At 36.6% G+C, this 27,402-nt stretch overlaps 4 protein-coding genes across 5 annotated transcripts in view; 2 read left to right on the forward strand and 2 right to left on the reverse strand.

The window, feature by feature from the left end:
• Window positions 1-16,760, forward strand: part of LOC110383792 (insulin-like growth factor-binding protein complex acid labile subunit) — a 33,003-nt gene extending 16,243 nt beyond the window's left edge. Inside the window, 5 exon segments of the mRNA XM_021344692.3 lie at window positions 3,962-4,003; window positions 13,865-14,107; window positions 14,109-14,654; window positions 14,656-15,790; window positions 15,792-16,760. Of these exon segments, the coding sequence (XP_021200367.3) occupies window positions 13,878-14,107; window positions 14,109-14,654; window positions 14,656-15,790; window positions 15,792-16,445 (2,565 nt within the window). The 5' untranslated portion in view covers window positions 3,962-4,003; window positions 13,865-13,877 and the 3' untranslated portion in view covers window positions 16,446-16,760.
• The window catches only part of LOC110383764 (protein ref(2)P), an 86,575-nt gene that overhangs the window by 8,662 nt on the left and 50,511 nt on the right, over window positions 1-27,402 (forward strand). The gene's annotated exons all lie outside the window — the stretch shown is intronic.
• On the reverse strand, window positions 16,855-23,000 carry LOC110383793 (probable hydroxyacid-oxoacid transhydrogenase, mitochondrial). The gene is given in 11 exon segments (XM_064043538.1): window positions 16,855-17,103; window positions 17,616-17,883; window positions 18,598-18,779; window positions 19,867-20,022; window positions 20,228-20,379; window positions 20,865-21,063; window position 21,270; window positions 21,900-22,064; window positions 22,066-22,100; window positions 22,513-22,591; window positions 22,668-23,000. Coding segments are annotated over 11 exon segments (1,377 nt in total). The 5' UTR covers window positions 22,724-23,000; the 3' UTR covers window positions 16,855-17,019.
• LOC110383761 (arfGAP with SH3 domain, ANK repeat and PH domain-containing protein) overlaps window positions 24,958-27,402 on the reverse strand; it is a 39,894-nt gene continuing 37,449 nt past the window's right edge. For both annotated transcript variants that reach the window (XM_064043531.1, XM_049835959.2), the window contains one exon: window positions 24,958-26,489. In XM_064043531.1, coding sequence (XP_063899601.1) covers window positions 26,292-26,489 — 198 coding nt within the window. In that variant the 3' untranslated portion in view covers window positions 24,958-26,291. The remainder of the gene's footprint in view (window positions 26,490-27,402) is intronic.

Genomic DNA, 27,402 nt, shown 5'->3' on the forward strand with positions numbered 1-27,402 from the left:
CAGTAGCGCTTTACAATGACAAAAATTTGTGTGTGACGGAATAAAGAAATACATACTAGCATTATCTTTGGTATATTTCAAATGATGTAGTGATGTATATATTCTAGAATGTTAATACCAGCAAGTAATCAAAGCTACTAAACATTGGAATGTACTTGCTTATAAGAGAAAGTTGTCTTTGTAGTACCTACGGGGAATATTTAAGAGAAATCTAAGCTAAATCGTAAATGAAACATAAAACTTTAAACAGCCTTCTAATATACAGTATTGTTCTAGAATACCATTCTATGTCAATAGACTACATTTTGTTTTTTAATGTAGATTTTATACTAATAAAGTCGTATATGAATATCGTGTTTCCGATTACAGCAACTGCGTCGGGCTGTCTCAAAGTAGGTAAGCAACAGGTTTGTCTGGTCGAGCCTGGTGCGTACAGATGTCCCTACAACCAGGCGCAGCCAGGTGGCACATTATTACAGTTTTTCATACAAATAGCTACACATCTCTACACTTATTAAGTACAAGGACCGTTTATGTGGGTCATGTAAACTCCTGCATTGATTATTATTATCTCAAGCAAATATTTGTGATCAACTTCAGTTAATTTGAGACGCTCTACCGTGACACAGTCTGTGTTGGCAGCCATGTTTTTCCGCGGCGTTATCAAAGACAACGTTTTTGCAACGATAACTCAAGGTGCCTGACAATTGTTCAAAGTTATCTAACTGCAAAGTGTAAATAGGTACATTTAAGTGACTATTATGTAGATACAACTAGATAAAACATTTTTATGTGGCCTAAATAAGACATTATGCATTATAAACACGTGCAAAATTTTACAATACTCAAGGAATAACAGCGAGACGGGACCGTGAAAACAAGGTCTGCGATTGTCTGTCAGCGAACAAACCGCGGACGACAAACAAGCCGACGTTACATTCATTTGCATTTATTTAGGTAATAATATATTTAAGGCTGCCACCTGGCCGCCGATGTAATGTGATCATGTCGAAAAACCACTCTATTATGTTACGTTTAGCGAAAACAAGACTTAGGTTCGCAGGTGGGATCAAAGTGCCTCGTCGACAGCGAATATTCCTAAAGTTAAAGTTATAAAGAAAAGGCAAAAAGTTTATCTCCAAGATGAGGTCCTTCTCAAATCTAACGTCATTTTTGCGTTGCTGCATGCATCTTATTCCCCCCTGCAAACGGTTTCGCAATATCCTACTGTCTCTTTACAGCTAGGTATGCATTTTCATAATCTCAGCGTCGGTCCTTCACTCCTCCGCATCCTACTTATACGTTTCATTTTTAGCCTTTCATTTATATGTACTTTTAACCAAATCTAATAAGGTTTTAGGTTACTTTTAGGTAGTTGACACTACATTAATATCTTTATCGATTAGTACCTATACGATAATGATTCTTTGCCAAGGTATTTTAGGGCTATGACTCGATTATTGAAATTAATGATTCCAAACTTTTCAAGGCTCACACGGCAGGTGGATTTAAAATGGCTACCGTCAGCTGTTTTTATAAACACATGTCCGATAAAAGCGTTCAAATATAAATGTAATGCTACAATAGGTAGCATTTCAGTAGCTAAGGAATGTTGTTACACGTATGTTAAATTGAAAACGTCTGTATGAAGCGATAAGGCACGGTTTCGGTGCCAGTGAATCAGTTTTTTGTATTTCATTATGTTATGCCTGTATTTTTAAATAATGACTTATGTGTTCAAGAACCTTTCGTTCTGTTTCATACCTGTAGGTAAGCGTGTATTGAAGCGGTCGAGATTTTTGTTGTGGTTTTGTATTGTTAGAACAAAATAACGACATAATAGGTAAAATTCGTCCAATTAACTGCTACAACGACTGAAGTGATAAAAACCGTGGATAGGTACTACAACAAAGAATGTATTTTGTTCCTGCTTTGTCACTACAACTGCCTTGTTTCCGTCATTTCCTTAATTTATCCTAACAAGTGATAAAACGTAATGCCACAAAGAAAATGCCTTATATTTCAAGTAAATAATAGGACCTTTTAAACTGTGTCACCGTTGAATTTCGAACAAAGAGATCCAACTTTCTTTATAGAGTTATAAAAACTAAGCTTTAAGGCGCTGTGCTGTCTGGACGTATAATAAGCAAAGCCTTTTTAGTCTGTGAGACTAGGCCACAACGCCATATTGGAAACGAATCAAAATAGTACGCATAAGGCGTATGGATAGGCACAGCGTACAGACACACGCTTCATTTAATTTAATGATCTTCTGTCGGTCTCTGCACTGTAATGTGCCGATAAATGAAATGAGGCTATTGGGAACCAGTTGTTTCCGCTGGATTACTGGATGGAAACGTAGGTAGGCAGAAGTTGTGAAGCTTGGGTTTTGTACCGTTGCATAGACTGTTTTTATTTTTCTACCAATTTTGACACAAATACTTGCACGTCACTTAAGAGTGTAATTTATATCTCACACTGTTGAGAAGCTACAAATATTTAAATACATTGCCTGTGTATAAACATAATTTATAACGTGTTGTGTTATCTTGTGCCATGTAGGTACCTAACAATATATCTCATAAATCAACAAATAAAATCAGAAGCTAAATAAATACTCACGAGAGCGATAAATCTATGAATTACGTAATAGACTACGGCTGCTTTGACAATTTAACGAGCGCCTAACGTAGTCGATTATATTATCTGCAATCAGAATCGACTAAGTAAGGTGGCCATTTTGGTAGAATATTAACGGTAGGCAAAGGCGTGCATTATAATTCCTGTCGCGGCAACATTTAACGACCTTATTCAGAATTCAAGGCGAACGCAGACTGGCTCGGTTTAGCTAATAACTGTGGCATGTGATGTGATGTCCCCGTCAGACTCGATTAATCGGTAAATGATCGCCGTGGCTTCAAATTATTCTCATGATGACTTACTTCCGGCTTTAGTAACGTCAAACAAATTTACTTTTTGTGGTTACATTCGTTATTTAGGTAGCTACGTATCGACTTGACAGAAAACTAACATTTTGAACCTTACATTGTTCAGTTGTAGCTTCGCTTAGAAAAACTATGTTTCAAAGACTTCTTTCTACCAAAATTCAGGCAATTAGTTATAGTTATCTACGTAGTCCCCTTAAAGTTACAATACGTAAGTATTGTAACACAAGTTCAACCATTACCTACTAGGTACGATGTTAAAAGGCGTTTCTTAGCAACACTAGACCGCGAAATTCACCCATTGGCACTTCCTCTACCTTTACTACATTCTTCCGACATGATTATTTAAACAGAACACACAATGCAAGTGTTAGCAGGAAAAAATCTGTAAAACTGTCTGCATGCAATAGCATCCATACCTACAAAGCTAAAGAATTGTTTACTAGCACGTATTTCCATGCCAAAGGACTCCGTATAGCAATGTATAATTACACCCGCATGAAAATAACCCAATGAATGTGTAATGAAATTTCGTTTCATATTCCTTCCTCAAGTTAGAACACGATGCAGTCCGGCTAGGCTAGAAAAGTCTAAGTACTTATGACTCGAGTAGCCACGCCTATCCTGTGCTCGAGAATCGAGGCATCGATATAATTTAAGTGCACGTAGTCGATTATCGATATATGAATCGATATAATAATCGGTACACTGGCCGATGTTCATCATTTGGCCAGTGACCCTTGCCATCTGTTTCATTCATTCTTAATTTGTATTTTATTTTATAAGTGGCATCTATTGACCCATATGCAATGCAAGCGTTCTTGATTTGAATTCGCTCAAATTCTAGAAGTTATGGTATAAGAACCCCGAGAACTTCATTTTAACTGCACATGGCAAGAAGCGTGGACACTGTTCTGACACTCACTTCAAAAACTTAAACCTACCTATGTTCTAACTTTATTGTTTCATATTGCTTTCAATGACATGACACTAATGTTCATTTGTTTTTGTTACAGATTTTAATTGACGAGTGCTTGGATAGCTGAACGAGGCCATAGGTAGGTACGTGTTTATTTATTAGGTCATGAAATAAATTCAGTTAGTAGTCTAACGCAAAAGGTAGGTACCTACCTGATAAAGAATGGTTTACAACTTAGGTACTAGAACTTTAGGACGGAGTTGACAAGTCATTTTGTAAGCGCAGAACCTACGTAAAATAGAGGAAAACTAAGGCAAACAAATAATTACAATATAAACAACATGTATAACCTACATGTGTTGCTATACCTATAAATAATTGTTATGACAACTATTCTTATTGCCTATTAAGATAATTCGAATATTCAGCTCGATTAACTGAACAATATTTAATAACAGACGTAGGAGCTGATTAAGTATAACAAATTAATTTGCATAATATGTTACGTCAATTTACTGATATACATACGTAATATCTATTTATTATATATCTTAGAGGTTACATCGTGTTTCTCATCAGATATAGCAAATGTTTTATTTTTATTGTACATACGTCTAACATTTTTTGTAAACGATTATCTTGTAGAACGTAAATCACGGTAGTTGCATAATACGAAGATACAGAACTAGGAATAATTATGAATAAATAAGTACATATACATATAAAGCATCAAGAAATCTTGAAAAGTTTTTCCTTTACATAAAACACGACATGGATATAAATATATATACGTACCTACATGAGTTTTTTCCGTAGGTATGTAGTTTAGACCTGCTCTATTAATAGGTACACCATTCGTTATAGTTAGGGACTACTATAGGCAGGCACTAGGAACATCACAGAAGTCACGGCTGCTTCATTATGTGAAGTAAACCCAAGTGCGACTACTCAGCATGAGGTAAATCAGGTTCTATTGTGGACAATTTCCAAGAAGCTACAGGGAGTCTGGATTTGTGCCCGATTGATAGCAATATATTCGCTTCGTTAGCTGAAGCATGCCTGTAAAAATCTATATGCTGACATTACCAGCCTGAAATTTATTAATGGCTGTCAATCTAACTAATGTCATATAATATAAACAACAAAATAATGACCACAGGGCTCTATATTGGACACAAACGAACACATATTTTAGGTTCTGAAGTAGTATGGAAAATATTCCATTCTATTCACAAATTATTTCATGAATAGGTAAACAACGTAGAAATACAGTGATTGTCATCACTAGTAAACACATATTGCGCAGGAGACTGTAATAGAATATTCTGCAGCGCTGTGCATAAGTGCCGCAGATATGCTGAGGGGAAAATTTTATCTGTAACGTAATACTTCACATGAATTATTTATTTATATCTACTATGTATTAATCATTTCCGTACTCGGTATTATCTTTTGATTTTCCCGCCGGTAGGTAGGTATGGTCTTTATATTTTTAACTTCTTGGAAAAGGCAACAAGTTCATTATAAATCTGATATTGATAAAAACCAAGAAAATAAAACAAAACGGTGATCATCCGGGAAAGTTCTGCCTCGAACTTAAGAACACTAATGCCCGTTTTCACTATCAATCTCTTAACGTTTCCCTTACTAAGTGTCACTTAGAATAAGGGCTCCGCCAATAATAAAGGTTATAAGGGACACTTAAACTTTGGTGAAAACGAAATTGTATTAAGTGTTCCCTAAATGCTCTTAGGGGATCCCTAAATTTAGGTAATTGTTGGTGAAAATGGGCATAAGACAGCTATTTTAGACATAAGTATCGTATGAAAGTGGCAAATTGGTTTTACCAAAAGTACCTTAAGAAAAAGACCAACGGGTCTAAAAATAAAGAGCATAAAAGTAGGTATATCTAACCTAGGTATACGTCAAAGATCTAGGTGAATAACAACCGATCTGGGAATTTCTTATATAGCATTTTATTTCAGTTTACCTGGAAGTGTATTGTATTTTTTATAAATCAAAAAACCAATAAGGCATAAAGAGAGTGCATGTAACAGAAATGAGAATGCTGAGATGGATGTGTGGTGTTACAAGAATGGATAAAGTGAGGAATGATTACATTAGAGGAAGTCTGAAAGTAGCGCCAGTTACAGAAAAGATGAGAAGTAGAAGATTGTCGTGGTATGGACATGTAATGAGGAGGGATGATACGCATGCAACAAAGTGTGTGCTAAGTATGAATGTAGATGGATGGAGAGGAAGAGGAAGACCTAAGAAAAGATGGATGGATTGCCTGAAAGATGATATATGAATAGGAAGGGAGTGTCAGTATGACGAGTGAGGGGAAATGGAAGAAAATGACGTATTGCGCCGACCCCAAGTAATATTTGGGAACAGGGCAGGAGAAAGAAAGAAAGAAAGAAAAAACCAATAAGGCATGCAAGAATTAAATCTGGTTTTTGAAATGGTTATGTATTTTTATTGCGAAATGGTTAATTATGTATTTTTGCCATAAGTAAACGGTATTGCATCATGATGATGACAAATCGTTACCGATATTATCTATAAATAATCTGATGAAATCAAGTGATATCCTAATCGATTAAGATAGCGCCCTTAATCGATTAGCGGCCACGGCTGTTCTCATAAAAAGATCAACCAGCTGCGCAGACACAGGTGCACTGTATTCCTTCACTCTCATAGCCCGATGGGACAACAATTTGACACTACCGGAGCGAGATAGAAATGAATAGACGAAGCATACTAAGTACTAAGTATACCAGAGAATATTGTAACCGTTGTAGTGCTTATCCACACAATTCATAGTGTTCGTTAGTCAGTAAATCACGTCTGACCTAGCCACCAGGTGAATAGGAATTATACAGAATAAGCTGAACATTGTTGATATTTGCTTCAAGCTTTCACCGTACTATCTAATCTAGACTTATGGCAAGTACGCTATTGTAGACAGGATAATCTAGTAAGTTATGTGTTTCACATATTAAAACTAAAAGACTCCAAGAATCTCCGGAAAATGACACATCTTAGAAAATTGCGAAAAATTACATCCATTTAGAAAATCCACGTTTTATCGCCAACGGGGAAATCCAAAGACAACTTGTAGCAAAAAACTCGTTACATTTTAAAATGAATTCTTGTTATACATGACGTCATAAATAATTTAGGTCAGGATTATTATAATATGTCAGTCTGTCAGGCAAGGCTTGTGCATTTTTGCACGCGCGCTAGCGTCACAACGCGCGGGCGGCCCCCGCCGGCGATTGTATGCAAACTAAATCATTCATCTAACTGCGTATATTTAATATGCAACGATGCGTTCAAGTCGCTTTCGGTATCGTTATTCGACATTGTTCGTAAAGCCAGCTTGGCCATGCAAATACGCATTAATGATTAATGTTAGGGATGGACTCAATAAATATCCGTCTCCGCGTCCGAGCGCGTTGAATGGACATTGCGTGACCTCCAACTTATGTGAATGACGAAAGTCTGTGACGTTTGCTAGACCAACGTAACGACATACTTTGCATGATGCCAGTTTTTTCTTAGTTATGCATTTATATAAGTCCCTTTCATGACGCAGCTGTAGTAAGCCCGGATTTACCGCAAACGTGACCGTTACATCTGCATCGACTGATAATGCAGCGGGTTAGCTGTCATTGTTTAAAATAATTATTTGTTATTGCTATTCACAATGCAATTAACACCTCGTACTTACTTATATTATTTTTAATTCCACACTTCTTGCTTCCTTTTATCTCTGCAACAATTGACAACATAATTGATCTTTTTATTTATTATCTGACCTCTTTTAATAAACAATTGTCTACCTACATATCTAAGCATTAACCTATCTCAACAAGAGCAAATGTATTGCATAATATACATGTTAGTTACAAAATAATTACACGTATGTATACATATTTGTGTTAGAGCCGTAAGCCCTGAACTTTCAATAATAGGTCCTGCTTAATTTGTATTGGGAGGAAACACAAGGCCTTTTATTAAGGAGCCTTATTTGAATCTGTTTAAATTATTATAGCTGGCCATACATAGGTGTACTGATAGATAGAATGTTGAAAATTTCCAAGATATTCCCTTTTATCCTTCTTATTTTTATTCTTCTGACTTGGGACTAGCTGGCTAAGAGTTCTAATGTTCCACAGAGATTTCCACTTGCAGACTGTTGTTAATTACTGCCGCTTATGACACCCGTAGCAAATCTAGCGAGTAATGACATATAATCTCATGACTGACATAGAATTAACAAAGCACTAGCTAGACAATTGTATTCCTAATATAGGAGGATTTGTCGCTTACGAGTGTATCTGTATTCAAGAGATTGAAATATAATGTACATAAAGTACTTAATAATATAATCTAAGAACGGAGAAGATCCGTCTCCTGTGATTATAAATCGCTTTCATTGCTATACATGTAAATGAACGGATTCTCAGCTAAGAATATAAAAGTTTCTACGAAGTGCAACATTATATTCTACTTTAAGCGCGACAGTATTGCTTACTATATGTTTTTCCTCATATTAAACGCATTTCTTTGAAAAATAGCTTAGTTACAATCATCCAAAGATCATAATCTAGAATCTAGATAATACACTTGATTGAGTGGCGCCTTTCATCTATTGTTTTGAATATGTTGCTTATCGTTTCTGATTAACTTATCTGGCTCCATATGAGATCTCAGGATGCAAAACATTTTTACAAGATAGCATTTACTAAGCTTTAATTTTCGTTATAAAAGTCCCTACCTCTTCGATGCGTAGGCTAATAACCTTATTAATTGAATAATTAATAAAAGCAATGTAACGTGTTTTTCACTAGAATGTGACTGACTAAGCAAAAACTATAGAAATTAGAATTAGTAATAAGTATTCAGCCCTACCCATGAATCAAATAGTTGTTGACTATGTCCTTCGATGAAACTTTTCCCTAACTTCATAACAGCAATATTTTCAGTGATTGTTGCCTATTTTTGTTTCGTCGCCGCTTTGAAATATGCAAATCAAAGACTATTCTTATAGTAACAAAGGGGGGTTTTCAATTACGATTTGTACCTTAGTTTTGTGATTATTAAGTTATGAGTTTTGTGATTAGAAAGTTTGGATATGGGAGTGTCAATATTAGTTTTCGTAGGACACTGAAAATCATCAGATAGGTAGATTGAAATACGTTTTGATTCGCACCTAATGCCCGTGAAAAAATTTCAACTCGACTGAACTCATTCAACTCGTTTGCCAAACAATACAAACATAACAAACAACATCTATTTTAATGTCGTCTTTGTGTATCGGAGAGCTCGTTCACTATCTTATCAGTTATCAGGGCGACTGAGATGCCGTTGCGTCAACTTGATAGTGCCAACACTGGGTACCGTTCACCTTACAGACTAAAGGTAAAAATCAATGACCTGTGCTCACGTACAGGCTCGTATCAACTGATAAGATAGCCATTAGAATGTTTTCAGCACATTAGGATGTTAGGAACTGACGCCCGGCGGACTATCGACGCGCCACGTTACGATCGCCCTGACCTCGGCTTGTAAACAAACAGCGAATTAATGCTTTAGCGACTCGTGAATCATCTTCATCGCCCCAAAATTCCGAATTGTGGTGTCGCGAATTAAAATATATATCGTAGCTAGTCTGTTGGTGGTCGCGCGCCGAGCTACACGCATCCAAACATTCGGCATTCGTTTAAGACTGCGTCGTGCAAAATAATACAAAACGGCCGTCACAGTTAAAGGGATATCACCAATACTATTATCAAAATTACCATAAAAAATATGTATTGAGCACCACAATGACTGTGTTTACAATTCATCGTTGGCAAAAATTATAATTATTGTCTAGTTAAAATAACAAAAATGTGTAAACATGGACAAAAATCTTAAAATAGCACGTTCGTATTTAGTTGAATTTTGATAGTAAACTGTTACATTTTTTCACAAACTTTAATGAATATCAATCTATAATAATCATACTACAATTTGTCGTTTTAAAATTTTCGAAAATGTAGCTTGGTTATTTTAGACATTATTTTGTTTAAAATTGGGCCGCTGCGCGCCCTGTTTTGAATCATACGCAACGTACACCGGCCGAAAGTTCAGTCGTCCACGAGAGCTCGGAGAGTGGTCACGTCTCATCGGGAAGCGACGCGCCGATAACGATACTTCGCGATCTATTGTGTACTTATACCTTGCCAAACGCAAACGCAAACTGTTGAATAAGGTAAGTCATATTTTTTGTTTTTTGAGTTGTTATTATATTGTGCATATCTATGTTTTATTTATACTATTCAATGCATATTTTTGTAACATTTTTTAAAATGTTGTTTTAGTAAAATGGGAAAGCTTAAGGAAAAAAATTATAAGAAGAAAGTTGGCGCTAATTTACGAAAAAAAAAATGTTCTCGGAAAAAGTACGTATTTCTTTTTTTTTATAACGGATATAATCTTTTCTTCAATTTTTGTCAAACATTCGTTATGGGTATCGTGTAATAGGTTTTTGGGGGTGGCGATTGCAAATCTGACATCAATTTTAAAATTCAAGATGGCGGATGCTAGTTTTGTCAAATATTCGATATGGGTATCGTGTAATAGGTTCTTGGGGCGGCGATTGCAATCTGACATCAATTTTAAAATTCAAGATGGCGGATGCTAGTTTTGTCAAATATTCGATATGGGTATCGTGTAATATGTTCTTGGGGGCGGCGATTGCAAATCTGACATCAATTTTAAAATTCAAGATGGCGGAAATAGTTTTTGTCAAATATTCGATATGGGTATCGTGTAATAGGTTCTTGGGGGCGGCGATTGCGAATCTGACATTAATTTTAAAATTCAAGATGGCGGATGCTAGTTTTTGACAAATATTCGATATGGGTATCGTGTAATGGGTTCTTAGGGGCGGCGATTGCAAATCTGACATCAATTTTAAAATTCAAGATGGCGGATGCTAGTTTTTGTCAAATATTCGATATGGGTATCGTGTAATAGGTTTTTGGGGGCGGCGATTGCAAATCTGACATTAATTTTAAAATTCAAGATGGCGGATACTAGTTTTTGTCAAACATTCGATATGGGTATCACGTCATAGGTTTTTGGGGGTCGTGATTGCGAATCTGACATAAGTTTTAAAATCTTTTACCATTTTTAGGAGCAAGTCCGGATGGTACTGTAGAAGAGGACAAAATTGTGGAAATTAAAACTGTCCTTATTCAGCCAGAGACATGAGTGTTGACGAGAGAAAAGAAAGTTATTTTTTGGAAAAGAGACAAGGAAGGTAATATCAATCTAAATAAAAAATAAATAATATTATAAATAAATATTTAAATTGTAAATATTATAAAATAGTATTAAAAAAAAAAAAATCTAAATAAAAATCATGATTGGTACTTCCAAGCACAGGGACAACTTCACATTACACAAAGAAAAACATGTATATTTGCCGTTTGGCCTGAAGTAGACATGAAGGTTGAACTAATTGAAAAAGATAAAGAATTTTGGTGTAAAATGGAAGAGAAATGAAAAGCTTTTTATTTTGATTGCTTACTGCCTGAAATTCTTGATTCTCGGTTAGATAGGCAAATGGATATCAGGGAACCTAAATATATTCTTGATGCAATCAATCAAAAAGATAAACGAAAATTAGAATCTAAAGATATAACAAAACGCAAAAGGAAAGCGTCATAAATCACATGAACACATTCTTCCATTATGCACCAAAATTCGTAAGTTAAGTTCAGTCTTCAGTCCGAGATGCAAATGTGCATTTTTTTTGTAAAACCTATCTTTGTGGTTGGAAATAACTATTATATTTTTGAATGAGGTTCAGACATTCTTGTGTCTTTTACAGTTTCTTTTTATGTATTCTCACACAAATTTTGGTCAGCTGATGACAAATTTGGAAAATCAACATTATTTTTTCTGAAATTTATTAATGCCTTTGATTTCTCAATTTTTATTAAAAAAAACTACAACTCTTCGGTACAACCTGTATAATAAATTAACCACGTTTCTGCGCTTTAACTATGTTTTTGTAAAATTCTTATCAAGTTGTTTTACGTCAGGTTAAATTAAAGATTTTTTTATTACAGATTGGTTTTATTACAACAACCTACCCATATATCTTACCTACTTACTCACCTACCAAACCAAAATTCAGGTTATAGGTACGTTCAGCGGTTAAAGATCCACCCTTTTAAACTTGAATATAGTTATCGGCACGGATATTGGGCTTTCGGCGGAAGAGTGGGGATCGCTTTGCACTGTACTCATAAGGCAATAAACCAATAAATCGCTTCTGCGCAGGTGAAGGTCATAGCCCAATATCCGTGCCGATAACTGTATCCTATTACAGTAACTTGGGAGGTGATTTTCGAAAAATCCGAAAACTTCGTCTTTTTTTCATCATATCATTCAAATCCGTTCAGTAGTTTTCGTGTGAAAGAGTAACAAAATTCATCCAAACAAACTTTCACGTTCATAATATTAACAGGATTAGTTTTATTAATCAGATTTATTTACCTACACAGAACCGTCAAAATATTCATTATTCGTCTTTTCAATTCACTCAATACACTCAAAATTTAAAAACTCTAAGTTACACTCAGTCACTCAAATTCTAAAAATCCTGACTTACTCACTTCTGCCATGCAACGCAAGCGGCCACCGAGCGAACTTGTCGTTGTGTGCGTAACGACACACACAACTAGCGCCGCAGTAAATACCTATTTTCCGCGCGCCGTGTTCGCTCGGCGCAGTCTTAACCTTTCGTGTCATTTACGTTAGCATCTGTAGACATATATTCCTTGCATATCGTGCGCAGATAAACAGTCAATATAATTTGGTTCGTTATTGTGTGCCGTGACTTATTGTGTTGTGGTTGATGTGAAAGTGCGACTTTCTACAATAAACTAGTGCGAAACTTGTCTAGTTACATGTATTAATAATATCTATTGATATAAACCAGATTCGGATCACTTGGTGCTTAAAGCTAAATGTAAGTTGTAGATAATATCAATTTATACAGCCGTAGATATAAAAACATATCAAGTTGGAGTCTTAGAATAAATTTTAAAGTTGGAATGTTTGTTTTTTTATCTTTTTATGACATCTTACGTTTGGCAAAATAAATGACCAAATATCCATTTTGGCAAAACTTAAAACATTAGAAAATAAATATTTAAATGCCACTATTATTACATACTGTATTTATCAATGCTTTATAAATACCCCATTTACCCATACAGACCATTCAATTACATAGTATGTACTTTTCAACATGTAGGTAGGCATATCTATTTCTTCGCATCCAACGTATGTTATCTCTTTAATTATGTCTCTTATCATGAAGCCAGAGAAGAAAATTAGTAATTGTATCCTTCAATAAGTCTTTATTTAAAACAAAGTAAGCTGATAAAATATCCCTTTTATTATAAACGTGAGCGCACTCACAAAGTCACGACACACGCGCACAGATGGACAAAGCGCAGATAAGATTTCACTGGAACAAAGCTGCAACATCTGTGATCCATGTGCTGTATTAATTGAGTACACGAACTATCGAGATACCTACATGCAGGAATGTGATATCGAATTAACAGGGCGCGGGCAGGCTCAACAAAAAATATTCAATTAGATATACCTGACAAAAAAACCCATGACACGTTCATCCATATATTATGAGGTGTTTAGATGAATACACGCCAACGTGTATCTGTTAGCATAAAGAAAAGCCAAAATGACTATTTGCGAATGTTTTTTTTCATTGTTCTGGGAGAAACAACGTTATGTTACTGTATTGTTAGCTTGCCAAAAACGCATTTACAAAAGAAGTTGAAACCATTGTTCCACTATACTGTTATTTGTAAACGTGACCCACCTCGTGTGTGTTGATAAATGTCATAATTGATGTAATAGTTTAGTCGGCCCAGCTATAATGTGACGTATTGACTGTTTTCAGAGTTCGCTACGAGATGGGGGCGAGGTCCCGGGAGTTGATTCTGCTCCTGGCAGTATGTGCGCTGGCACTCAGCGAGCCAGTCAACAAGGTCGCTGACAGCAAGAAGAAGGAAGACGCCGACAACTTCCTGTTCCAGTACGACGAGTTCGACACGGCTGACGACCAGGAAGTCCTCTACAATGAGAACAGACCGTGCCCAAGGGACTGCATATGCACTGTATCTCAAGGATACAGAACAGCCAAGTGATCGTCTTGAAATCGGCACACAGAAGTTCGGCGATGACATCACCGACCTTGTCATTGAAAACGCTGACCCGAGGTTCCCTATTCAGTTGACGGACTTCATTTTCAAGAAACTTGGTCTCCACCAGATTACAACTGTGAAGATTGTCAACAGCTCGATCGATTTTGTTGGACCTAATGCCTTCCACGGCCTGCCTAATCTGTATGCTGTTAATTTATCAAATGATAAACTCAAGGTTTTGCACCCAGAAACATTTTCACACAACAAAAAGCTTGTGCTGCTTACGCTGTCAAATAATCCTCTTAAATTCCCTGCAGCGGACTCGCAAGATTATTTCTTGAATACGTCATCAATTCAAGAACTTGATATCTCATACTGTAACATGAAATACATCGCCGCGAACACATTCACGAACATGCCCGGTGTGATGTACCTGAACTTGGCTGGCAACAACTTGTCTAACATGGATCCTAACACATTCAAGAAACTATTGGACTTGGAGGAGCTGGACCTCAGTGATAACGATATCAAGTCGTTGCCAGATGACATTTTCAGAAAACAACGAGCTCGCCACACTCCATATTTCAAAGAACCCTGTGGATACCGTTTATGGTTTACAGATCTCCGACTTACTTACTCTTAACGCTGGACAAACTAACATTAGATTCGTTGGACCTTCTATGTTCAATGGTATGACTTACATTGCCAATCTCAACCTCAGTGGCAACAACATTGAAAAGATCCACAACCAAGCATTCCACAAACTTGTAGAACTTAACTATCTTGACCTTTCCTATAACGATCTAGATTTCATTTCGAATATACTCATCAAAGAAAATATTGAACTAGATATCTTCAAAATCTCTAACAATCCTAAACTGAAACACTTACCTGCTGAAGGATTCGAGTGCTCCGTTGATCAATTTAACATTTACTTGTTCGACGCGTCACACTGTGGCCTTCAGGAAATTTACGACAATTCTTTAAGGACTTTCTCTGCTTTGTCTGTGATCAATTTGTCTAACAACGAAATCAAAACCATTGGAACTAAAGTTTTCACAATGTGCCCCAAACTGGTCGAGATTAACCTATCTTACAATCAACTCACAACTTTGGAACCGAAAGTGTTTGAGAAAAATAAGGAACTGGGTAAATTATACCTCCAAGGCAATCCATTGAAAGTACTAAACGCAGAAGTGTTTGTTCACACTCCATTGATTACATACCTGGACATGAGCCACGCTGAATTGACCTCACTGTGGAAGGCAGACAAAAACCGCTCACCAACGCTTCTGAGCAACTTGACATTCCTTAACGTTTCGCACAACCGCATTACTGAAATTAAACAGACTGAACTTGACCATTTGAATAAACTTAATGCATTAGATATCAGCAACAATCCTCTTGCATGCAGCCGGGACTTTGAGAATCTTATGACTTGGTTGAGCAACAAGAAAGTGTCGCCCAATTCCAGTGGAAGTGGCAACATCGCTAACCTCGCGAAGGACTCTAAGGACGAAGATGTCGGCACTTACAGCTGGGAATTCCTCACTCGTAAGACTTGCGGAACTGCTGTGGTCCACGCCGTAGAACCCCTGCCGGCAATCTCTAATGAAGAGATTTGGGACACAATTAACCCCGATGGCGATCTCGATCTTAAGGAAACTTTAGACGATGGCAAAGTGGATTCTCCAAAGGACGCTCTTGGATAACGACATGATTGATGACGAAGGCAAAGATGATGATGATGATGATGACGACGCGGCAGACGACGAGGACGAGGACGAAGACGAGGACGACGCCAGCGAAGACTACGACGGAGAAGAGGACGACGTCAACCTTAAAGTTCAACTCATTGAGAAGAACAACGACACCACCGCTCGTCCCAGCACCCCCGCGCCTGTCAACGATCTTAACATTAACATCCAATTACTGGAAGACGAAAGCAGTAATGAGGATACAACAAAGACACTGTACTTGCAAGCGGCCACAGTGGAGGAAGAGCACGGCCGCTACGGTTACTTGTGGCCAATTTCGATCGCCATTTTAGGCGCTCTCCTGCTTCTTATCGTGATTGGCAAGGTGGTGATGTCATGCAATAAGAGGAACCAGCAGGTGAGATACAACAGTGCCATAATCGCCGCCATGAGCCAGGCCGGGCGCACGAAGAAGGACTGCGGGCTGGTGTACCAGCAGCTGACGGAGGACCTGGCCAGCCCGGCCACGCCCAAGCTCAGCCGCTACACGCCGCTGCACAGCGTCACGGTGAACGCGTCCAACATGTCGTACGAGAGCAGTCCGTTCCACCACAGCAACATCGTGCCCGAGGCCGTCTGAGCCGCAGAACAAACGTACATATGTTGGAGTTAAAACTCTTTACTAACAACTGCGTTAACTCTTACATAAGCATTAAGTGATAGTTGTAAGCGCTAGTCACAGCCGAATACATATCTAACAAACATTTCTTAGTACAGTGCCTTTACGATCACTCGAACAATCGCGACAATGTTATGAATCTAGCGCTTTCTGAATATTAACGTAACAAAAGAAGTCAAATTACAACAAATTAATTTAAGATTATACATATTATATATTATACAAACTAGTTGATAGGTATATCTTGTACTTAAAATTATTAAAAATTAAACACTACTATTCTTGTTTAATTACCGAAAATGGTGTCCTCTATTCACTTACAGTTTGATCTACTACAACAAGGATAAGGAGAAAGTAAAATAATATGAAATTCGTAGTCGTAACATTTTATTAAAAAAATATTGATAACAATATTTTATTGTAATCTCTGATTGGGCATATAACACGTTCATGATATACAAAATATTTTAAACTTCTTCAATCTATTTACAAATATGAACAGAGTGCAAAAGTAACGAGTGCAGCTCACTTGTAATTAATAAATAGTGAGTGAGTCCTCCAGCAGTTTGGATAAATCCTCTTCAGTTTGAGGCAGAGGCGTCATACTCAACAAACGTTTCTGAAATAACGACATAGAAAATTAACATTATACATAAAACAATTAAATATATAACAGCAATTACCATTGGTTCTCAGATTCTCTAAATGAATTTGAAAGCAGACTATATTTCTGATTTTATTCTCATAGTTCCAAAATTCTCTGAATCAGGTATGTCGTAATGGCTATTGTTATTGTAGTAAATGTCAATTTAAGGAAAAAATAATCAAAACCTCTCAATAACACTATAAGTGACTTTATACGTGACTCAATTTGAATTATATATAAATAAGGTAAACACTTCTCAAATTAATTTCCATTTTACCAAATTAACACTTTAATGACACTGGTTAATGTATGTGGAGTAATTTTATAATTAATGCGAACAAGACGCTATTAAGTCCTGTTATTAAGATTGAACTTTGCTATCTACAAATAACGGCCAGAGTCAACTTGACACAACGTCCTCACCTCCCCAAAAAAAGGAGTGAAACCTTAAATAAAAATAAGAAGACATATAAAATCGAAATTACCTGTGGCAATGCTCCTTTGACTAAATCAGGAATATCATCACTGCTATATCCAAGAGTACTCAGTCCATTTTCAATCTTCATAGTGTCCATATACTTGAGGATGGTGTCAGCTAACACTTGGCCGGCATCAGCTTCCTTCGTATTGGAGACTGTGCCAAGAATACTGGCGGCTTCCAAGTGCTTGGCTGGGTCACTGGGACCCGTGAAACGGAACACAGCGGGCGCTGTCATCACCACCGATAGACCATGGGGGATGATTGGAGCTGAACTGTGGGAGGTAAGTATACTTATAGCTGAGTAAGTACTTTTTGGAAAGGTTTGTGAATTTTTGTTAATGTCTGCAATAAGGCTTATAGAAGTTCAATCATCGTTATGCTTCTGAGATTCCAGAATAAAGAGGTGGTAGGTGATCACGTTATCGCCCGTGCAATAAGATTTGGACCATTTCAATAGTGCAAACAGTTCGACTGGCTATTGTCCCGGCGCTGTATCAACACATTACTTTCCGCTCACAAAGGCGATAACTGTAAACATCTGATTATTAAATATTTTTTAGTGACTGTTAAGGATTTTGTACCTACTCTGTAGGTCATGGGTACAGTTATTAAGCTACAGTGACCGTAAAGTGATTTGCGCAACGATAGATACAGCAATTAAAAATACTTACGGGAATTTAACAATGCAAATTCAAAGTGCATTGCGTCATAATGTTGAAAGACCAGAAAATTTAACATTAATTAATATTAAATTCCAACATCCGAAATCAAGAGATAAATTAACAAATATCCTAATAAATAACACAGTGGTTAACCGCAAACTGGAATCAGCTTATTAATGAATTCAGCGTCAACACTATAGGTAACCACAACTTTTACATTATTTGTTCAATAACTTAATTGAGAGGCTACCGGGAAAACCTAGGTAAACCTAATAAATGATAATTGTATTGTTGATTTAAATTCTATATATATCATTCACTTACCCATAGTCTTTGGGCACGAACGACTTGACGTTTCCAGCGATGGGGTAGGCGAGGCCATGGCATAGATGCACTCCAGCATTGCCAATGCCCACGCCAGCCATGGTGGCTGCGAGGTGCATGCACGAACGAGCCTCCAAGTCATCTGGGTTGTAGACCGAGCGAGCGAAGTATTTTTGCAAAGTCTGAGGAACCACAAGTAAGTTCATCGTAATCGCTGCAGTTGAATTGGAACTGCTACATTCTATGATTCCAGGACCACACAAAAAATTAAAGGAACTACTCCATAATCCAGACACATCACGACGTACAATACAACTAGTTCGAGAAACTTCTTTCTCCATTCATACAATCAAACATACAAGTAAGCAGTCTTCTGATACGGACGAAACCACAAGCGGACACAATGAATAATTTTGGGGGCATCGATATATCTGTTTGATTGATCTTGCAACCATAATCAGATATGCTTCAAGCAATACGTATGCAGATCTTGCTCATAAAGTTGGCTGCCTACATGTCAATGCCATCGTAAGCATGTGATGTACCACAAACTTGGTATGCTCATCAAATATGCAGTGGCATTGAATAAATAAATAAACTGTCAGACACCACAAATTAATAGCTAAGAAATCAAATCCTCTATTTTGTAACGTTTGTACCAGATCTATATAAGACGAGCGTTACGTCAATCGATTTGATTAAGTATACAACTGAAACCGGTTTAGCTAATTATTACATCGCAGACCAACTCAGGGAAATATTCGATTTGTGAATCATTCTGATGTACCTTTCGGCAACTTTGCTTGCATTGTTTTATTAGTGGGTAATACCATAGAAATACCATTGTATTTCTTAAATGGACAATTCCTTGGAAATAAGGAAGGAAAAACTTTTAAATTATGTATTACCATAACTAAGTATTTACTTTTATTGTATAGATGGAAAATCTAGACTATCTGAATTCCAGTTAGTGACATGTCTGACTTGAGATACCTCTATCGGTTTTCCCGTACTACGTCAGTGGCTAACGAGATCAAATGTAAGCTGAAGGAGGCATAGTGCATCGGCCATTTGCACTAAGAACTATCCTTCAGTATTAAGAAAACTCTCTGAAGACGTGTCATAATTTTGTAAAGGGTGTCAACTTTAGCGGGTCCCGCAAAGCTCTACCATCATAAGTATCGATGATAACAATCACATACAGTAACAGCTTAAAATAAACTTTCTTCAATTTTTTAAGAAATAAAACATGGCATACAACAAGCTTACCTGTAAACAGAATCTGGCCCAAACATCAGATATAGGGTTGCTGCCTTGGTAAGTCGGCCTTAGCGCCGGATTGGGGCGGGTCCTCTCACTGTATGGAACCGCCGTGAAACTCTCCAGCGCGTGGCAGAATATATCAAACCCAGAGTAGTTTGACACCTACAAAAATGAGGAAAAACTGCGAGACTGGTTGTCAATCATATTTCTTAGAAAAATGTTTAGAAAACTTCCAGAATTTCACAAACTTAAAACTTAACAAATATGCAAATAAAACCTCTGGAAAAACTCCAATACAGTTTTCTAAGGAAAGGTTCTTTTTTCATATATTTTATAGTTCGTATAGATTTTGATCTCGGTTACTTACCTTCTCAGGCATGGTAAGTGTGTGCAGAGGATCGATCATGGCCAGCATGGGTCGCAGAGCGCTGTGAGAGATGCCAGTCTTGGCGTGGATCGACTCGTAGTCGAAGATACTGACGCCGGTCGTCTCACTGCCAGTGCCGCTCGTCGTTGGAACTGATAAACAATTTTTCATGTTTTTGGGCTACATAATGCCTTTATGTTTTGGTCTTAACAGTTCAGGCTGACATTTCAGAGTAAATTATACCTAGATGGCAAAGGAATATTTTATATCTGATATGAGTAGTATATGCTGAGTACACTGAATTGTACATGAAAATGATCGAAAAGTTCTAAGTGAATGTAAGTATGATCAATGTCCTTAATCATTATTAATTATCTTATAGTGATACTCGCTTCTGCCAGTGGTTTCACCCGCATCCCGTGGGATCCTCTGAACCCGGATAAAAGTAGCCTATAGCCTTCCTCGATAAATGGGCTATCTAACACTGAAATAATTTGAGATTAGCGCGTTCAAGCAAACAAACAAAAACTCTTCAACTTTATAATATTAAGTATAGATTACTACTTGCAGTTACAAAGCAAGGAGGGAAGAATTGAACTATCTCCATAACAATCAAAACCTGAACCTATTTACTCACTGGCTATCATTGGTTTCAATTGCACATTCACTGGCTTTCCCTTGCCCACCGGTGCGTTAACATAGTCCAGGAAGTCAGCTTCGGGGTCTGACGCGTACAAATTGGCGGCTTTACACGTGTCCATCACGGAACCGCCGCCGACGGCCACGAAACTATCGAAGTCATTCTCGCAAATGCTATCGCAAATGCATCGCTTGAGCTTTGAAACTGACATGGGCAAAATGTGTCATTGAAAAGATAGATATGCATCTTCAATCACTGATATGAATCATCATATCTTTATATCAGTAGCTCACATCACTTTGGAGGCTCTGACCTATAAGGTGTCAGATTAAACAATGCTAACTCTTCAACAATCATGGACTATCCGTAAGTTATTGCTTTGTCGGCTTTCGCGATCAGCACGCTCGAGTTATTGTCATTGAAAAGTATTAAATGTCACATCTAATCAATAATGCATTTGGAACTGGTAGATGTGATCAAAATTAAATGCAATTTTATCCTAGTGTAAAAAGCACGTTATTTTGCTAGCCATGTACGATACAATAGAACGATACCTTGTGTCAGTAGGCATTCAAGCTACGGTTATCTTTAACTTATCTATGCAAAACGTAAATCGGGTAGTATTGATAAGAAAATGTATATGACATTTTACGTAGTTTAAGGTTTTGAGTCTTAGGCTGAGTCCTTAATTTGTGTTAAGTCCGTTTCACAGGTTGAAGTCCGATTAAGCTCGCGTATTCAGAAACTATATGCCCTAGATTGGTTCCTGAAAACATAAACCTCAAATTAAGAGATTAACAAGTTTGAGAGCCATTGATAGGTTGACTTTGAGTCATTGTGAAACTGAAAATATAACAAATAAGGAAAGTCAAGCATTGTTTGTGATCATTTGAGATACCAGAAGCAATGCAATTTAATCATGAACATGCTTGCTTTCACAGCAGGCTAATTATGTCTCAAAGTTTAAATGTCACACATATTTTTACATAGATACATTACATCTGCAAAAAGGTAGGTAGTAAAATAAATTACCTTGTGTCAGTAGGCTCAACTCGGACTTTATCAAAAACTTTATAATTGATTCCGTTTCTGGTGAGTGAGTCAAGTGTAGCTTTCACAGGTTTTAAGCTGACAACATTAGGGTCTGTCATTACGCAGACATTCTTTGAATTCATGTTAGCCAGGTCCTGACCAACTTACACCAAGTCCATATCGAACAGTTGAGCATTTTATCTATGGGAATAAAAATTAAATTATGTTTCATTAACAATATTCAAGCTTAATATTTGCTTATCCTATCCTTTTATATATAAAAATGAAGAAGATGATCCAATTATCTTCTTCATTTTTTTTAAATATCGAACTTCTTTGGAACGGTTAGTGTTGGAGCAATTAAGCCGAATAAGATATTGATGCTTTGCTTAAATTGAAAAAAAATAATGGCTGTATTATATATTTTTGCAGTTAACGTCAAAAACAACCAAATGGGCAAAGTTCAATCAATAGCACAAAGTTTGTGTTTCATAATAATAAAAGATAACTGATTTCGATAAATACATTGAAAAAGATAAGATACAGTCATCTTCGCTAACCCTTTTTACCACATAAAAAGTATCAAAAATTAAAGAAAAAATAATAGGCATACTTCAAAAGCATAGTCTTTCTGTGGTGTAGCATTCGATACTTGAATGTTGCCTCGATTACCATGAGCTGGACACTGACATCTATAAAACAAGAGTATAATGAAAACAAAACACTGTTATTATCTCATTACAAAATGTTAATAAGGAGAGTACTTACGACGCAAAATTAATTGTCCGTAATAAATCGAAAACCCTCTTGCGATTGCCCATCATGTAAGTAACTAGTGTTCTTTCCGTCTGGGATAAAACTAAGTAGAAATATTTATTATGGACTTTTATCTCACTGCTTATCTTAGTGAATTACAACGTTTTACTTGTCAAGTATATAGTCTATTTATATTTTTTACACGATTAAACCTGTCATTTTCAACGACTCTTGTTACGTAACTTTTTGCTAGGTATGTTATCGTTAACTTTGACCTATGAATATTTACCAATTTAAATCTACGTAATAATTTGCTTATTTGATAACAAGGGTATTTTGTAAACAAATAAAACTCCCGCAAAGGGAGTGACAGATGACAGCTGTCAGAGCTGTCATGTAGTAGTATAGACAAAAAATAATTCGTTCATCATTTAAAATTGCGTGATATTGCAATTTTCCTAAAATTAACATTCTGTAGTTAAATCTGCTCCATGTGCCAACACCTGCACAGAGAAAGATCTAAATACTGCCTTGCTGCATGCTACTGAAAATTTCGTAGGTGAGACGGAATACTGGGCCTCGCATAACTCGATCACCATCGACTGGTGTTACATACTCAATCCTCTTCATAAATTCCATTGTTTCTGAAGGTTCACTTTCTAAGACAACTAATACAAGTAGTTTCCTTCTGAGCCCTCCCTAGCTAGACTATCAATTAAATTGCGCAATACTACGGATTAACCGACAAGTTACTAAGTATTGAAGATTGAGCGCCAAAAATTGTAGGCATAGCAGCCGCCTAATAGCAAGTTTGGGTTCTGATCAAGCGAGGTAAATAAAATTCAAAATAGACATCCAAGTGATGTAATAATAAATTCATACAGATTTCGTTCACATAATACACAATAGAAAAAACTATTTCAACTACAACTCCGTAAAGAATAAAACATCTTACACGCTATTAGCATCATTTGGTTACATAACTTTCAATAAGTAACGTAGTGACAGGCTAAAATGGCATTAAAATATTTCATCACAATTAGATTTCACAATATATTAAATAAATACAATTCATATATAAGACGACAGAACATAAAACAGTATTCAGATTTCTTAAATAGTATATCCAAATAATAATATAAATTATAATTCTTTTACATGTTTACGAACTAATAGGTAAAATATCTATTTACAAGACTGCAGTGTTGCTATACTACATGCGAAATTCATTCATGGCAACAATTGTAATGATCACATTTCATCAAAGATTTTCACAATAAAAAATCTTGGTACCTACTTTGTATCATGCGATTGAAACATGGGACTGTGCACACAAAGATATGATCACAAAATGATTTTAAATTCTATAATTATTGCTATTATATGGGTAATCAAATGTAACATATGCGTAGTTCGCTCACTGTTAGTTAATACTAGTGTATGGCAACGCGCGCGGTATTTAGGTAACTATATCGTATATAGGTATTAGCAGTATCACTATTACTACCTATGACCTATGAATATAAGTGATCATTTAAGAACAATATACAGAAAATCTACGAATAAATTAATGTGTAGAAGTATGGTATCTGCTTGAATTAATCAGAATATAATTATTACATTTGTTTCTTACATTAACATTTGTCGTCTTACAAATGTGAACTCCTATTGCTATTATTACGAATACTTTCGTCTATTAAAATGTGGAAATCGTTAAAATTTAACATGTAACAACAATTTTCAGTGTTCATCATCACTTGGGAGACCATAGGCGAACATTATATTCACGTATAGCAACTATAAATTTCTTTGGTCCATATTGAATAACTGGCAGCAGATGAATTAGCTTAAAAATACCGAATGGTTCGTTTGATTTGCAAACGATTCTACACATATAGTATAAATAAATTTTCGGGCCTATAGTCTCGCAGTAAGAACACGATATCTATAGACAGCATGCACCAACAATCTAAGACACCTCAATATCATCTACTAGAACAAACTAGACAACAAACAGTCACTGGTCCGATAGTTTGTCGCGGATATATACCTATCTCTTCACTACTCATCACAATTACATATTTGGCAAATCTAACTGAGCTGTAAACACATATCTATTGCTTCGTTTACGCGAGGCGAAATACTGGTGTTACGAAACTATCGTTTTACTTAGCTTACAAACGAGGGACAAGAATCTATAACTTAATCATCGTTGAGCTATGCATCAGCTTGATAAAATATATCGACAAGACATAAATATAAATATTTTTCAACATTACGTCAGGATTTGCTATGATCCCTACAAAATAAAAAATATTTTAACTTTTAGTAAGTGTGACATCAAAGACTCGAATAAAATGTACATATAAGCCAAAATATCACATTATGACAAACTAAACGATGCCCCATTGAGTGGAAACTTTCACTGACGAGCAATCGTTTGAATATCTTATATTGTGATCTATAAACTAGCTTACAAAGTTATACTCTACATGAACGAGTAGAATTACTCGATTTACAACATCGATTTTTCACTTACTAAGAAATATTTTGGAATTATTTTAAAAGAGTGAGCACTTGACTTTGACTCTTTACATACAACACATACCAATCAATGTTCTCGATTCTAGAAACAGACGATACATTTACAGAAGTTATTGAAACGATTAACGAAAATTTAAGTAAAAAAATCCGCGTCAGGACGGACTGTCTACTGGCATAACTTACAATATTGGTGTTATAAATTCGTAGCAACGCTAAGCAGTAACTAACACGATATAGTGAAACTATCGTAACATCTCGACAATGACAGAACATGTGTACAGAGTTTATTATCCAAACGTGGAATGGTTAAAATGTTTGAGTATGAAAACTGTGTATAATATTATAACAATGAAGTACAACAACCCTTGTAAAGTGCGAATCTATTTTAAAGTTATAAATTAGATAATTTTATGCCGGAAATACAAGGCTCTTTGTCGGCAATGGTAGTTTTTTTTTCAAACCATTCGCACTGGGGGTATAGCTATTAATTAGTATAATACTGAACAATCTATATTGGTGTTAACATCGTAAAATGAACGAATGTTGCTTGTTTAGCAGCAATAACTTACATGTGTTTATTTATGCCGAATATTGAACTGTAATAGATAGTATATAAAATACTAGAATAAATAAGCTCGTAGCCATCCAAACAAAAGCCAAGCTTTAGGCCAGATATTCAAAGTAAAATATTTATAGTTGAAATTCGCTTTTAAACTGGTGTTTATTTAGTAATTTTGAACACAATCCATTCAGTCATACCGTCGCTACAATCCAACCTTATATTACCAGAATTTTTGGTTTCCATTTACATTAAAAGACGAATATACAATGCGATAAGAATTTTACATGATCCGTAGAAACGGAGCTCAATGGATTTTTATACAATCTCCATACTGACTGGGACTTTGAACTTGTCAGTTTTATGGCGTTGGGTTCAGCATGTTAAGCAAGAATACAATTTCAAGCTTGCACCGCTGCGGCTGCTGACCGATATACGTGGTGACTACCGATATTATATTGTAACACAGGTTTCTATGAACATGGGTGTTGGCCCATGTTCCGTGGCTGTCAAGGTCCCGTGTCTGCGGCGGCTTAGTCAGGCAGCATGTGCACGAAGGAGACGGGGAACATGCCGCGCCGCACGGTGCCCTCCACTTGTCCCTCCATCCAGTTGTCGTCTTCAGTGCGTTCGTTGATGACGACGATGACCTCGCCCTCGCGGAATGATAGCTCGTCCTCGTTGTCAGCCGAGCAGTCGTATAGCGCCCGACACCTTCGCAACCCTCCCATCTGAAATGATTGAAAATCACATATAGTACCACCCAGTGGCGGATTTACAAACTTGCCGCTAGTAGGCCATTCAATTTTTGCCGCCCCTAATGATTGTAAACTTAACTGTCAGTTACTTATTAGATTATTTTTGCAAGCCTCTATGTACCGAAGAGTTTAATGTTAACAAGTTTATATGACAGCGACTTTGAAGCGTAAAACCTCTGTAACTTTTAAACGGCTCAATCGATTTTCATCAAACATGTCTAAGAACACTCGCTCGTAAAACACCTGTAGTACAAAAAACAAACTAAATTGAAATCGGTTCATTCGTTCGGGTGCTATGATTCAGTGGCGGCGTAGCATCGGGTGGCACCCTGGGCGGACTACCTTTTGAGCACCCCCCCAAAAAAAACGACAAATGTAAAAACTTTTCTGTTCCAAAATCAATAATTTTGTACCAAAACGAGTAAAAAAAAACCGCCGTAAAGTGAAAAAGTCGCGAGCGAAGCGAGCGCGAATTTTTTTGGGTCACAAAAATACCTACCCAAACAAGAGTGGAAAAAAATCACTGCAAAGAGTAGAAGCCGCGAGCGTAGCGAGCGCGAAATTTTTGATGTTTGGGACGCAATAATACCTAAAGAAATCAGAAATAAGCACTGCCAAGTGAAAGGCGCGAGCGCAGCGAGCGCGAAATTTTTTGAGTCTTGGAACACAAAAATACTCAAACTAGTTTGAAAAAAAACCAGTGTAAAGTGAAAAAGCTGAGAGCGCAGCGAGCGCAAAATTTTTCGAGTTTTGGGACACAAAAGTCCTCCACCTCATAAACAGCTTAGAAATCGTCAGTGTAGAGCGTCAGTTGTTTTTGCTACTTCGGTGCTTTAACTTTTTGTTAGATTGAGGACTCAAAAAGCGCAGAACAAACCAGGAATGA

This window comes from Helicoverpa armigera, chromosome 3 (assembly GCF_030705265.1).
Source record: "Helicoverpa armigera isolate CAAS_96S chromosome 3, ASM3070526v1, whole genome shotgun sequence".
Taxonomy (NCBI): domain Eukaryota; kingdom Metazoa; phylum Arthropoda; class Insecta; order Lepidoptera; family Noctuidae; genus Helicoverpa; species Helicoverpa armigera.